Source organism: Pelmatolapia mariae, linkage group LG13 (genome assembly GCF_036321145.2).
Source record: "Pelmatolapia mariae isolate MD_Pm_ZW linkage group LG13, Pm_UMD_F_2, whole genome shotgun sequence".
Classification (NCBI taxonomy): Eukaryota; Metazoa; Chordata; class Actinopteri; order Cichliformes; family Cichlidae; genus Pelmatolapia; species Pelmatolapia mariae.
In genome coordinates this window covers 20213998-20229115 of record NC_086238.1, presented here as the reverse complement: position 1 = coordinate 20229115, position 15118 = coordinate 20213998, and the positions used below count along the sequence as shown (strand labels likewise).

At 38.9% G+C, this 15118-nt stretch overlaps 1 protein-coding gene across 1 annotated transcript in view; it reads left to right on the top strand.

Moving 5' to 3' along the window:
* The first annotated feature begins 354 nt into the window (after window positions 1–354).
* The window catches only part of LOC134639846 (gamma-aminobutyric acid receptor subunit pi), a 76497-nt gene continuing 61733 nt past the window's right edge, over window positions 355–15118 (top strand). Inside the window, exons 1-2 of the mRNA XM_063491305.1 lie at window positions 355–708; window positions 12883–12972. Coding sequence (XP_063347375.1) covers window positions 12920–12972 — 53 coding nt within the window. The 5' untranslated portion in view covers window positions 355–708; window positions 12883–12919. The remainder of the gene's footprint in view (window positions 709–12882; window positions 12973–15118) is intronic.

Here is a 15118-nt window from a genome sequence, read left to right as displayed (position 1 = left end):
CGACAAGAGCTCATTTCCTTTGCCAGAAGCTGATTAGAAATAGTAACGCTGCTGCTGAAGCGCTTAACACACACTGACACTGTTATTGTCGCACGATTTCCTCAAAGTGCCACAACAGAAATAGAACTATATCTGAAATTGTGCATACAGTGTGCCAGTTCCATTTTTGGGCTATGATCTTTTTTCAACGATCTATAAATGCCTGGAGTTAATCTTGTGTCACGTCGTAGCGAAAAAGCAAAACAAACAAACAAACAAACAACCCCCCCCCCCCCCCCCCCCCCCCCAAAAGCGTTCAGTGTTTTAGTTGAGCCATAAAATATCGCCCCCCTTCATACACTACATGAAGGGTAACGCACAGCCGACAGCATCACGACAGGTTTTCTGGGATTCATCTTGGGCATCTTTGGAGACTCCAAATCAGCTGCGAGTTCTTGGCGTGCGTCATTGCGCAGCAGCGCGTCCAGCCTGTAGTTGTTAATGGGAATCCGCTGACAGAGCACTACCAGTTGTTTGTGCGGGCATATGTACGCGCGGTTCAGCAGGTGTTGTCTTTAAAAAAAAAAGAAAAGAAAAGAAAAGAAAGAAATCTGGATGGAAGTCGCGGTTACAGCAACGCCAGTCTGAGGGGAAACTCGACCATTGCGGACCCTTATTCCCAGGATGCGCGGACATGCGTGAAATGCTCGCGGCTATCGGCAGGTGCAGGTAAAGTTCGAGCTGAACAATTTTTGTGTTTCTTTTCCTTAAAATGTTGGGGTTTAAAAAAAAAGAAAGAAAAATCTTTGTCTCGCCTGCATTTCGGGTGACGTCTCTTGTTTCGTTCCGTGCGCTTTTTTCCCCCTCACCAGCGCACCTCTGAATGGAGCGTGCCAAATAAAAGGCAGGCTGAGCACCAAAGTCTGCTGACCATTTAAACTTTGATGTGCCGAGCGACCTCTTTACGCTCAGATGATATCTTAAACTATAAAGAAATTTCATCGATTCCACGCTTATCTCCAACAATGTTAGTTAACAGTCAAAAATATGGGCTGCCTGTGTGTGTGTGTGTGTGTGTGTGTGTTTGCGCGCGCGCGCGTCTATATTCGCGCGCCTCAGTGCGTGTATGCGTCTCCTTCCTAAATTCTGGCGCTTTAAATTAATTCCGTCTGTATGCGCTCCTGGTGCACCAGTGCGTAAAGGCTTCTCTTCCTTGATGTGGATGAGGGTTGAGAGGTTAATAAGTTTTTGTTTAACCACACGAACCTCTTAATCGTTCATTGATTTTTTTTTGTTTGTTTATTTACCCCCCTCCCCCCTTTAATTGTGTTCTGTTTTTTATTAATAGAACAAACTGTAATCAAGCTCATAAGGCAAACGAGTTGAAGTTATCAAAGTGACAAGAAGGTGAAGGGACAGAAACATGAATGAATAACAGACTCCTCAGGTAATGTAGCTGTGTCCTTAGATAAAGAGAAATGGTAAGAATTTATCAGCCACTGTGTACATCCATATCCCGGACGCACATTAGACACATCTTATCGAAAGGGGTGTCTAATTTGGCCAGTCCTTAGCCAACAGCCTTCTGTTAGACAAAAACAGTTAAGCTGTCGAGTCAAAAAAAAAAAAAGAAAGAAAAAAACCTTCCAGCAATGATATGATTCCACTGCGATAAAAACTGTAATTAAAATCATGCTAATGCTGCATGAAGCCTTATGGTGAGTTTCCTCGAGTCCGCCTCTTAATTTCTCAAACTATATTTACCACAGTGATAATGCCTGTAATCAGAGGAACAAGCACAGATTGTACGGCACACTTAATTGGTATTTTTATTTATTTATTTTATTTTATTTGTCTATAAACTGCCAGCTGCCTTTTAGATTCAGCACTCACGTTGAAGGCCGGCCATCACAACAAGGCAGGGAAGGGAAGGAGAGAGGAATGAGATTTACATAAACAGACATGTGTAGAGATAATGGAAAGGCTCTCTGTTATCAACAAAACTCCAGAGCAGTGAAGTGGTATTTTCATTCCCTCTCAGATGGACAACTTGGAAGATTTTTTTTTAAACTGCAGTCTCAAAACAGCAGTTTGAAGTGCTGGAGCTGTTGTGCCTTATTGAGCATGTGACAGCAGGGTTTTTGTTTTCAGTTCTCTTTCTCTGTATTGATTTCCCCCGGCCTCCACTTTTTTCTTTTACCTGATTATTGACTTCTTTCTGTGCTCTAGCAGGCTAAATGAGAGCATTACTGGAAGTGGCGTGCTGTGATTCATCTCAATCATTTGGAGTACATCTCTCATACCAGGTGCAGACCCGATGATCCCATTTTTTCTTTTTTCCTCCTTTTATTGGCACTGAATTCAAAGCAACACTTTAGATTTTCCAGGTTCGTTTGCACCGCAGCTGTGCCACTCTCTGGTTCTCGTCTTATGGGAGTTTGCTTTGTGTCATCGTGTGTCATAAGTAATGTCATTAGTACTACAATAGACTTTCATGGCATGCGTCACTCTGGTATTCTTGTGCTGTCACATTGTCTTGATGAGTCGTCAGATCAGCTGGTTTCTTTCCTTCAGGGTTTTCTTTGTCTACACTTGATAGAAACAGGAGTAAACACCAGAGGTGGGGTCTGGGTAGAGCAGACGCTCTCCAGCAGTCACATGCAGCACGTTTCAGTGGACTGTGACAGAGTCCAGCTCATTATTACTTGTCGGCATTTCTTAGATTTAATCCATTGCTCTCTGTGCTCAACGTCAGCCGAAGCTTGTCTGCAGGTACCTGCATTCTGAAATATATTCTTTAAAACAGCTCATCCTTATCTCAGGATCCTGGTACTGTAAAAGAAGCACAAAAGACAAGAGTTGATAGAGGATGTTAGAATACACAATTTACTAAACACAACTGAGAGTCTTAAGTCTGATTTTAACTTTGAAGAAAAGATTTTTGTTTTTTAAAAAACAGCTCATACATTCTACCATCAGCGTTAGGGATTATATTACCTGCAGATGTACTTGATACAGTGTGGACAGTGGCTTTGTTTTAAATTGTGTACTCACATACTTACAGCTCCTATTATGAGTGCATAAGTGCAGCCGCTCTATCAAGTACGACTACATGAAGTGCCTTAGGAGTACCAGGATGGTGTACTCACAATGGTAAAGAAATGAAGTGTGAAACACGCCCTCAGTGTTTGCTATATTGGTTGTGTAGCGGAAAGGGAGGGGCCACCAACCAGTTTTTAGCCAGTGGAAGCAGTACGTGTGATTACTCGCTAGCTAGCTAATAGCTAGCACTGACATGTTTTTCAGGATTTGCAGACTAAAATCACACGTTCTGGTGTTTTCTATGTGTTAAATTGTCACTTTTTCTATCGAAGGATTTACTATGTGCATTAGAGGCACCAGTGTCATCCATCCTCTCTCTGCTGCTTATCTGCTCAGTGCAGAAATCACAGATACTCTGCAGTAAGTGCTCACCTCACCACTATGATTAATCAGGCGGTGAAATTCATATGCAGTGTACTAATGAAAGTATGTACATATATGTATGTTCTTTGTTTACTAGTATATTGTGCTGAAAGTGGATGGTGTTCTTTTGAAAAACATCTTATTTAATTTTGTTTGTTTTAATTTTGTGAATGCAGGCACAGGCGTTTGAAAGCTCTTCTTCTTTTCATCAGAAGAAAAAATTTTGTATTTCATTTTATCTCAAAAGTTTAGTTCTGGGAAGGAAGTTTTATGAGTTTTTATAGTTAGATTTCAGTATTTCCAAATCAGTTCATATAGTTTTTTTTTCAAATAGCTTCATTGCTGGTTCTCTTTCCAAAAACACTTTTAGCAATACACACTCGCCTGACATTTTATTAGGTACCCCTTGCTAGTACTGGCTCGGACCCTCGTTAACCTTCAGTCACTAGTTGCTGGAGATTTGTTGGCTGCACATCCATGACATGACTCCCCCATCCCACCATGTCCCAAAAGTGCTCTATTGCATTGCATCTAGCAAATTTGGAGGTGATTTTAGGGCAGCGAACTCACTGTCATGTTCGAGAAACCAGTTTGAGATGATTTGAGCTTTGGGATATGTGATACTCAGGTAGGCTGTGTCATATCAACAATGCTCAGCTGGACGTAAGGGCTTTAAAGTGTGCTAAGATATCCCCCACACCATAACACCACCAGTAGCATATCAGAGCAAGCATTAGCAGCATTTTAGCTGTTCTTAGCTGACAGGAGTTGCACATGGTGTGGTCTTCTGCTGCTTCAAAGTTTGATACAGTATGTTCTGCATTCAGAGAAGCTTTTCTGATTGTTGTTATTAAGTTACTTTTGCCTTCCTATGAACTTAAAGCAATCTGACCATTCTTCTGTGACCTCTGACATCAGCAAGGCTTTTTTGCTCATAAAACTGCCACACACTGGATATTTTCTGTTTTTCAGACCGTTCTCTGTAAAACCTAGATCAGCATGTCTGCTTGTCTAAATGCACTGAGTTGATTCCATGTGATTAGTTGATCAGCTATTTGCACCAGTTGAATGGGTGTACATAATAAAGTAGTTGTTGAACATACATTGAACAGCACTTTGTATTTTTAGAGTGTATAGCATGTTTTTGGTGAAGACCTCTATCATTAACGGTTGGATATCTCTCCACTTGTTCTGTTTATGGACTAAAGATGGTGTTACTCAGTCACTGGCTGGAAACCAAACTTAGCCTAACTGTTTATGAATACCTAATTGCTTATGCCCATGTATACGATTGGTGTACTACATTTTGGTTTCGTACTTATTTTTAATGACTTCATCGTCCCTTCCCACTCTTCTTCATCATCCACACCTCTGTCATCACTGCTGTATTCGCAAGCCTGCACATTTCTCTCCATAGTGTGTGTTTAAGCAGCAATCTTGCTAGCTCAGCCTAATAATAATGCAGATTGAAGGACACAAGAGACCTCTATGGTATGATGAGAAGTAGAAGTCAAAACTTCTAAACCTGCAGATGAAAGGGGGGAGGAGAAGCTTCCGCCTGGATAAAGTCCAAAGTCCCTAATGTTTCTCTGCGACATTGCCTTTCTGCATTTGAAATAGACAGAGAAGAAAATGAGATTGAGGGAATATCTTTTAGGAGGTCAGAAGTCCCTTTTTATGTAATGAAAGATGTTAGTTAAATTGTGGTAGGCACCTTAAATAACCTACCGTGACAACATCACTAAGACACTTTGATGACAGAGACGAAACTGTTCCACCACACAGTGAAATGTTTTATCACTCTGCTCCATCACTCAGACATTAGCGATTCTTTTAGAGCTACTTTTGTTTTAATGTACTTGTGGAATCTGATTTTAAAAAGTGAGGCTCTGAAAAACATGGAGCTGGAGTCTGTGTGAGGACAGCACACTCTTTGTTAGACTTTTGTTTCTAGAGTCGTAACGTAAGAGCTTGACGTGCCTAGCACATTGGATTCATGTTGGAGCAGTATTACATACATTTGACTTTAAATGTTCTCTTTTTTGCACCTAATCTTATGTATCATCTTGAAATTATTTTCCCAAGCTGTTGTTGTAGAGATAAAGCAGAAGTCCCAAGTCCTTGATCTCTAGGGTACTGCCTATTGGCAACTTAAGGTGCTCTTAAGCTGCCAAATTCATGAAGATTTTTGACCTTTTTTATTTCTTAGCAAATATATGTATGGTTATTGCAGGTTGAGATGTATAGCTGTCTGAACCTGTGGTGAACTTTGCAGTTTGGGCATTTTGTCCTGCTTTTTTCAGCAGCAACTCATACCCAAATGAATAATGTGCCTGGCTATAACCTTCTCTGCAGCTTCCGTGAACTTGTCTTCTAAAAACTTGGTTTGTTTTCTTCTGGTATATTGCTATTCCTGCATGAACCCCAACTTGCTCTGTCATATGAAATTGCAAAGCAGGTGCTGTACCCAGGTGCTTAAGCAGGTCTGCGATTTATAAAACACATGTGCTTAAGCTACAAATGGGATTCTTGGAAAATGCATAAGCACGTATTTTAGTTTTTTGTTTCTTAATAAATAGCTAGAGGAGTAAGTGTGATTGTATATTGGAAATTATTACAAATTTCCTACAACCCTGGTTTCAAAAATGTTGGGACACTGTGCAAAATGTATATAAAACATTGACTTTTATTGATTTCTATGTGTAATTAGCATTGACAGGTGTAATGAATTGAGTTATTGGGATAAATGTCAACACATAAAACAGCCAGGGACAAAAAAGGAGCATAAACACAGTATGACTTTTTAATTTTATAACCCTGTACGGTACACATACTCTCCATCATTTTTTAGGGGAATGAAATCAAGTTATTTTTTCAGAATTTTTATACTGGTTACTGCACTGTGTAAAATAAAATGGAGAATAAGGAAATATATATCCATGTAACTTAACATAGCCCACGACTTTATTTTTACTGTGTATATTGGTCTTTTTATGGGAAAAGAGTCTGAATCGTCATAGTGAAAAGGTACGTGGCTACATTGTTTACAAGTCTTTGCACTTAGCAGCCCCCTTGATCACCAGTAACCAGTCAAGTTTTATAATAGTTACTTCAAATGCTTAGTGTCTTTACCCCAGAAAAGGTTTTCAAAGCTCATAAAGAGGTCACAATCCTGCTGTTCATGACCAAAGTTAAACAAGACATTACAGCTTCCCTGTCAACAGCTCGTCCCACCAGAGCACTGAAGAAATACCGTGCTAATTAATGTTGTAGATGCAGTAATGAGTAGAAATGCCTGCCACCACACAGTTAAAGTTGTACATTCATGACCCTGACCTTAACCCTAACCCAGTCCACTGATGCAGTGTACTACCAATAAAATGTATTTTATTAAATGAATTGTTGGTAAGTTTCCTCAATAATGTGAAGAGCACTGCAAGAATTAAACAGTGGAATTTCCCATATAGAGCAGTGCGCTATGAAAAGTTTGACATGTGACAGTAAAAATCAGTCGTATCAGTTCTTCTCACTGTCTCCTACTAAAGCACAGAAGTGATTTTAATACGCTTGCTGCTGTGCTTAGCTCTTTGTATAGTTGTCATGCTCACTACATTTCAGAAAGCTTTTAGATCATCAAGTACACTTCAATACATCCTAAATCAACTTATTGAGCCTTCAGTCATTATAGTCCCAACCTAGAAACTGTCGTCTGCTGCGCTGCCTTCCTCTTTTTTGAAGAACTTTCTGTGGGTGTCTTGAAGTGTGATACGCATACAATAAACACAATAAACACAAAGCCTGCTCACATCCTAATAATGGCACTGTACCAAAATTGGTTATTCACATAGAGAGTGCTTGCAGAATGGTCTACAGTGAATAAGAGTGAATAATCAGTTTGCCATTTAAAGATGTCTGATAGGATAGACTACCTTGTTGGCGTAGATTTTTAATTCTTAACCAACACCATCACATGCTTCAAACACTTATAGTTACGTTTTGTGAGCTAGCTTTCTTGCTTTGATGCACGTGTAGCATTTGTTCCATCCACAGTGAACAAGAAAGTGACGACTAGTTAGTGCAACATTATTTATACCAGATAGTGACTCTTTTATACTCCTGCAACTTTGATATTTATTGCAATTTAGTGCAACAACGAGGTGAAGCAAAATGTAAAATTAGAACAAGCAACACTGCCATGATTCACTAAATCACAGCTTTGAAGGATATAAATGAGAATAACTGGAGGAAGAGGAGAATTCGGTATAGACTAACAGCTTGGAGGCCACAAAGGTTGACATGCTATTGACTCATTCACTATGCCTGGAATAAGTACCTTGAAGAGCAACAAAGGAGAGAAAACCCTTGGAATTAGATGAAGTGACTCAGTTCTGCCTGACTTATCTTCTTTTATTTGCTGCTGCCCTTTTCAAGTTGGCTCAAAATCAAATTGCAAACAGTCGGAGTCAGAGATGAAAGACAGGCATCACTTTGGGAAGCTGTTACCCATCATCCCATGTTAGGGTGTCCTTTATCATAGTAGTGACTGAGTTAAGGCCGATGTCAGACCAGTCTGACGGACAAACAGGCTGAAGAATTGCAATAACTGATTTGAGATGTGGGGCCAGGTCTACCTAACTTAAGGCATCAAGAACACATTGTCTTGTCTCTTAAAATAACAGGTAGGGAGATCTTTAGTACTTAAAGTGGCAGCCCTGTATGTTCACAGTTTTACATTTGTATGTGTTTTGGTACAAAGTTTTGTACTGTGTTGTTGCTGTGAAATAAGACTACAAACAGCCTGTCTGACAGTGTTGTGTCATTTATTTACATTTGCCCAAAGATAAAAAAGTTATCCCCAGACAGTGACAGATGAGTCCAAATACACCTGCTGAGAAAACCAAAACAAATCATTCTGCAGTTTTATCATTTTCTGTCTGACCCAATACTTCTCCTCACTGAGTAAGTGTGTGTGTAGAGCCACAGACAAAGTAAATCATTTCATGATACACAAGTATAAACATTTGACATGACTGTTGTCGAAAATCTGACATTCATTTATTGTAATTCTTAAATCTGTTCTGGTAATAGGCAATGATCCTCATATTGTTAGATGATTAGAAATGATGTCATTTCATTAAACCACACAGTCATTTCTACTGCAAAAAAGCTATTTTGTAACATTTTTAAATCTTTTATATAATAATGTGATTATCCTTTTATTGTAAGCTGAAATATTCAAAAACTCCAAGGCACTCTCTTTTCATATAAATTTAAAATGCCTTTATTCTCATGACATGGCTATATTTAACCTAAAAGTCCAACGTGTTCATCCGCAGCCTTCATCAGGGACAAGACAAGCGTCCATGAACATACTGAATTCTTTTCCATAGGTGTTTCACCATAAGTGTGAATCCACTTTCAACTTCCACACAGGATGTGAGTGATTTTTTTTTTTTTTTTTTTACCAGTAAAAGGTCTTTATAAACAGGGGTGCACATAAGTGGTCCGCAGGTGCGCATTCGCTGTCAAAATAAAAGACGCACACCAGATAAGAAGTTGCAACGCGCGTTTGTGTACATATAAAAGGCACTGTTTTTGTCCGCTAGAGTGGGATTTTCACGGCATATTCTGCACCACATCTCTGTGCGTTCATCGTTTGTTTGAAGCCAGCTCACCTCCTGCAACCACTTTTCCGAGAAAACGCGCTTCTTTTGCGGTTCGGACTCCTTCTGACATTTCTTTGGAGGTGGAGGAACACCAAAGTAATTGCTTAAAGGAGCTTGCTTCTTCGACATCTTTAAGAGTTCTAAACAAATATCTGTCCTCCTCCAAATAATCTTATGTACGCAAACGCGCATTGCAACTTCTTATCTGGTGCGCGTCTTTTATTTTGACAGCGAATGCGCACCTTATGTGCACCCCTGTTTATAAAGGTCATTTATAGTATAGGCTCTTTACCTTACAAGGTCAACACCTGTTGTTGTTGTTTGGTTATATAAAGAAATGAAATGTGAATGAATTGAATTAAAACGCCACCAGTAGGAGGAGTCTTCCAAAAACCTGGACAAATTCAGTCAAAATCAGACAAGAAAATGATTTCCTTCACTGACCTATAATTTATAAATCCAAATTTCTTACCTTTGGCTAAGGCTCTTTTGTATCTCCTTGTAGTCAGGGCTGGACTGGTAATCTGGCATTTTCAAGATGTAACGACGCACTTTGGGGCGATGAGCCGTCTTGAAGGGCTTCTGTACAAGCACTTACAGAGGCCCATTTTAATTACTGACACTGGATTACCCAAATCAGACCTCTTAACTCGACCGCCCCCTCCTCTCCCCTCCCCCACCTTTTGGAAAAAGTGAGGAAGAAGTGGCTAAAAGGTGGAGCTGAAAAGCTGAGAGAAAACAATAAAAAACAAACTAATAATAGAATCCTCTCAAATTAGCTGACACGTTAACTGTCGGTGCTGCTGCACCAACAGTTGCACCAGCATCCAGAGGTGGGAAGTAAGTACAAATGCTTTGTTACTGTACTTAAGTAGAATTTTCAGCTATCTGTACTTTACTTTACTTATTTTTCTGACAGCTTTTTACTTTCACTCCCTACATTTTAAGAAAAATATCTGTGCTTTGTATTCCTACATCAAAACAGACATGTAAAGTGTGCGGGGCGAGTGCAGGTGTATGTTGTAGTCAGCTGTTAGCTAGCGCTAAAGCAGAATGAGCATAAAGGGAGTGATGTTTCTCCACGACATAACGTTTCAAAAGCATTTCTATCATCTCAACAAACATCAGCACACACACAAACCCATCGTGTGTAGTTACAGCTGCTGTATTACTCAGGCAGAGAAACAAAAGAGAGGTAACTCTCAGAGATGGAGAAAGACAGGACAGGAAAGGAAGAAGAGAGGTTAAATTTAAAGGTAATGACTGCTCAGTGATACCTGATAAACTGCAGATTTAAATGTGTGATGTCATAATTTATATAAATACATTTTTGTGTCATATTAATATAGCAGAAGGTCCAGTTACCTGTGCATAAAAATGGATGGTAGAACTGTTCTTCAGGGAGCTACTTTTTACTTTTTTACTTTGAGTGCATTTCAGAGCCTGTACTTTTTCACTTTTACTGGAGTAAAGAAATTGATCAATACTTTTACTGGATTTTTTTTAACACACGTATCTGTACTTGTATCCTTTCCAAAGAGCACATCAAATGGAAGCGCTCCTTAAAACAACTTGAAGTGATCCCTTTTGAAACAGTCCTATTTTTATAGAGTTCACTGCAAACAGGTTTCAAATAGGTATTCCTGGTTGGCTGAATAGCTTTCCAGGTTACAGTAAAGTACTCTAAGGTACAGGCTGAACTGCTGTCAGGTGAGTGGGTATAATTTTGTATTTCAGTCTTCTATTATGTTGAAATTACTCTCCCACTAAGTCCACCAACTCTAATGGGCAGTAATTTAGTTTGATTTGCAGTAATGTATATATTGTTTATTGCTGTGTAACAGTACAGTGGTCCAAAACCGAGACACTCATACATCTGCGTATTATTTTTCTTTTAGCATAAATCAAAACTGTAATGATTTGACTTTATTATTATTGAATGGTGTTTCATAACTACCACATATAGAAAAAATCATTACATTTCAGTAAAATCATTACATTAAAAACATTGGTAAATTAAGATAATGTTTAACCTACTAATATATTCGAGAGAGAGAGCGAGACCAGAACAGAATGTGATAATTTAGCCCTTAAGCCATGACAAATGCATAACATATAACTATAAAATATGAAAACCAGCTCGAGGCAGATGGTCATCCCTCCTTGAGCCCTGTTTTACCAGAGATCTCTTACCTTGAAAAGAAGTTCTTCTTTCCTACCCTCCCTTCATAATGCTTGCTCATAGGGGATCATTAGGTTACTCGATCCACTTCCAAGAAGGTTTCACGAACAGCAGCTAACAGTTGCTAACAGCAACAAAAACAGCAGCTCTTACCAACAGAAAAGTTCACGGGTATCAGACAGAAGTGAGCTTCACTGACTCGTTGACTCGTATTGAACTTTCACAAAGTTTTACAGCTTCCTCCTGAGTAAATAGATGTGAACAGAAAAAAACGTTGGACAACGCCTTTTAAGTCATTTTAAAGCAGAAATCGAACTTGTTTTAATCATCACAATGACAATCAAATCTCAGTTTAATATTGCAGGATAGTTTAACTGCGTGCAAAGACAAGAAAGAAGATTTAAGTTCTAAAAATATATGTATGCCCACATGCATTTTTACATCAACAGACCAGACTTATGTATGAGTCATAATGGAAAGAAGTGAGAGAGAATTTTAAACTTCACTGCATTTCTGTCAGCTTCAGTCGTGTCATCGAGAGCAGAGACAGGAAGTCGGCCATACTGTGTCTTCACCATGCTTTCTGCATTTATGACCAAAATGGCTGAATAAGTACACATGTCCTCAGTGTCACTATGTGTGCAGAGAATTGGAGAAACCTAGTGTTCAATAATGTATCTCTGAATTCCCAGTTTCATATATTCATGTAGTATTCCCTTACTGTGTATGCATTATACATGTTTTACTGTAAAACCTGTTGGGACTGAGGCATTTCTTACCTGCTTTAGAACTGTGTACCCTCTGCTATGCAATCCCTTACCTAAAAATGTAATGTTACCATCAACAGGATTTACTGTAGTTCAAGCTTGGACCAAAGTAAAGACACTTTTAACACCATAGCCACAGAAGTTTGCTTTCAACTTTACATTAAATATTTCCTTAGACCAACTTGCCATCTATGGCAAGCTGGGTCTCAGTTTTTTCTGGTCTCTGAAGGGTTTCTGTGCGCTTTTATCTTAAAAGAGAGAGAGAGGGAGTGCAGGAGGATATAAGAAATGAGAGGACATTGGAAATTGCTTTATTACTTTTCACCCAAGCTCAGCGCCAGACTTGGAGGTGAGGTGAAATCATTAACAGGAGGCCATTATGCTGCCGAGAGAATATCCCTAAGGCAGACCAACACAGTTATTCACTACTGTGTGATTTAGAAATACATCAGGAAAGAGTGTCTTACATTTCAGTGTTTGAGGGAATCTATTAAAGATAACCAAGTGGCACAGAGAAACCACCGTTACCTGGGTGATAAAAATCATGTGAGTAAAGAGAAAATATGTATTTTTGGAACCTCAGACTTTAAACACTTGGAACAGGAAAAAGGGGCCACACATGTGCCCCTCTGTGCTGCCTGCCAGCTGGAAAGCAAAGCTCTAGAAGTCACTGATCCTGCACAAGTCCTGCCCTGCATCCTTGTTAAAATGCATAAAAATGTTTGGTCTTCAAAGCGCAGCACAATCTATATTTCCTGACTGCTATCATTACTTGCATCCCATTAAACGGCATGTTATTCTCCCTTGTGTGACCCTTTTCCAGATAAACTCCACTTGGCATCTTCACTCCTCCAGCAGCCATGGCTCTCTCTGTATCTGGAGGAACCGTGTTCACTGTACTCCTCATTAGCAGGTAAGAAAGGACAACCACTGGGATCTACAGCCACAAAGTCATCAGCCATGTCAGATTCTAATTTCTAACAACACCAAAGCTTTGTAGTCAATGAGCTCAGGAGGAGATACTTAGTCGCATCATTTTTGTGTAAACCATCAATACTCAATAACAACTCTCCATGCATCAGGCAAAAAGCATTGAAACTCCATGCCTACACTGATGACACTGCTGAGCAGAATCGATGAGGCAGCATCCAGCACCACATGGATACAATTGGTGTTAAAATCCCTGCAGAGGTCGTATGGTGAGAATGATGGGATGCTTTGGTGCACATTTGTATGCCGTTGGGAACCGAAGCTTCTGCTCTTCTTGCAGTTTATTCTCAAATTATAGAGTGCACTATGCACATTTCAGATAAGACAAACCCTCTGGCTCTTACTGAAACCAGCTATAAGATATGCTCTGTATAGTGCAGCACTTCTTTTCAAAAAAAGCTATGGGATTTTTGTGTTGTGGCAGGTTCCTGCCACCTAAGGGCCTCATTTATTAAACACTTCTAAAATATACATTTATATTAAAAATATAAGTCTGCTCAAAAGTCATAAATGGTGCACACAAAAGAAATCAGATTTATACTATAAGACTACAAAGGCACTGTTCACTTGAGAAATCGCAGTATACCTGGAAGTGAAGTCCAGCTTTCTACATAACCTATCTAACCATAAAGAGCCAATGACAAGCCTATGTCATAGACTGTATATAAAAGACTGACTTGACTATGCTGAAATCACTGACTGGATTTGGATCGTTAGCATACTATATTTATTTATTTATTTGTGTATTTGTAAGAGTAGTCAAAGTGCTAAGTTATAAGCTAATGCTAGTGTAAGCTAATGCTAGCAAACAAACTTTTTTTTAGTAAGGTACTTCTATGAACTCTGTGGGGGCAACATGCACATACAGATACCTGCTAATTAATTTCAAGTAACAGACTAGAAAAATAGTAGAATGTCACTCACCAAAATTATCCAACATCATCAGAATGCAGGTTGAGAGGTCCAGTTCAATAACTCAACAAAGTGAGGCCTAGCAGACAGCTGCTGGCTACATGTCAGTCTCCACCCAGTTTTTATGAAGAGGGAAATTACCATCTGATACTAAAATAACTCTTCCAGGTTGTAAATATGTCAGTTTAGTGGTGAGCACATTGGATTCTTGATTGATTGATTGATTGATTGATTGATTGATTGATTGATTGATTGATTGAATCTTTATTTTGAACATGTTGAAAAAGTACAACAAAATAGAATTAAAAGAGACAAATGAACAAAGCAAAACAAAAGGAAAACGAGCAACCACAACTCCAAATAACTTTCATGTTCAAAAAGGAGCAGGAAGAAGCATAAGCTTATTTAATCCCACCCCTTTTCCACTATCTAGTATCAATAGACTACAGAAAAACCTCCTTGCAATTACATTATGTCATGTGTATTTTTTCTTTTTTTCTTTTTTTTTTTCTTTTTTTTTTTTTAATTTTTTTTTTATATATACATATATGTTTCTATCTATCCATACATACGTATATACACATACGCACATATACACATTTTCACTAACCCCATTAACACCTGAAGGATACACAACCTACAAATATATATATATACCCATACCAATATACCCGTGCACCCGCACATACATGAAAATATTAGACAAGAACACCCTGTCAAATCTCTACCTCTTCCCTGTACCCTGTAAGAACCATATCCTTAAACCGCTTTTTAAACTGCGCCATGCTCGGACATTGCTTCATATCTTTACTTAGTCTGTTCCACAGCTTCACTCCACACACAGAGATGCAAAAACTTTTTGATGTTGTACGGATACGAGGATGTTTTAAATTTAATTCCCCCCTCAAATTGTATCCCCGTTCCCTTTTAGAAAACAGTTTTAGAATATTGTCAGGAAGCAGGTTGTTTATTGCTTTATATATAATTTGTGCAGTGAGAAAATGAACCAGATCTGTGAATTTTAGAATTTTTGATTTGATTTTCTTCTTCTGCCTGTTATAGTGGTATGAAATACGGCTGTATAAATGGCTCGCTCACTCTTGGAGTCATGTGTGGAGCTATTTCAGCTCCACAAACAGCCAAGACATGGTTTGTGA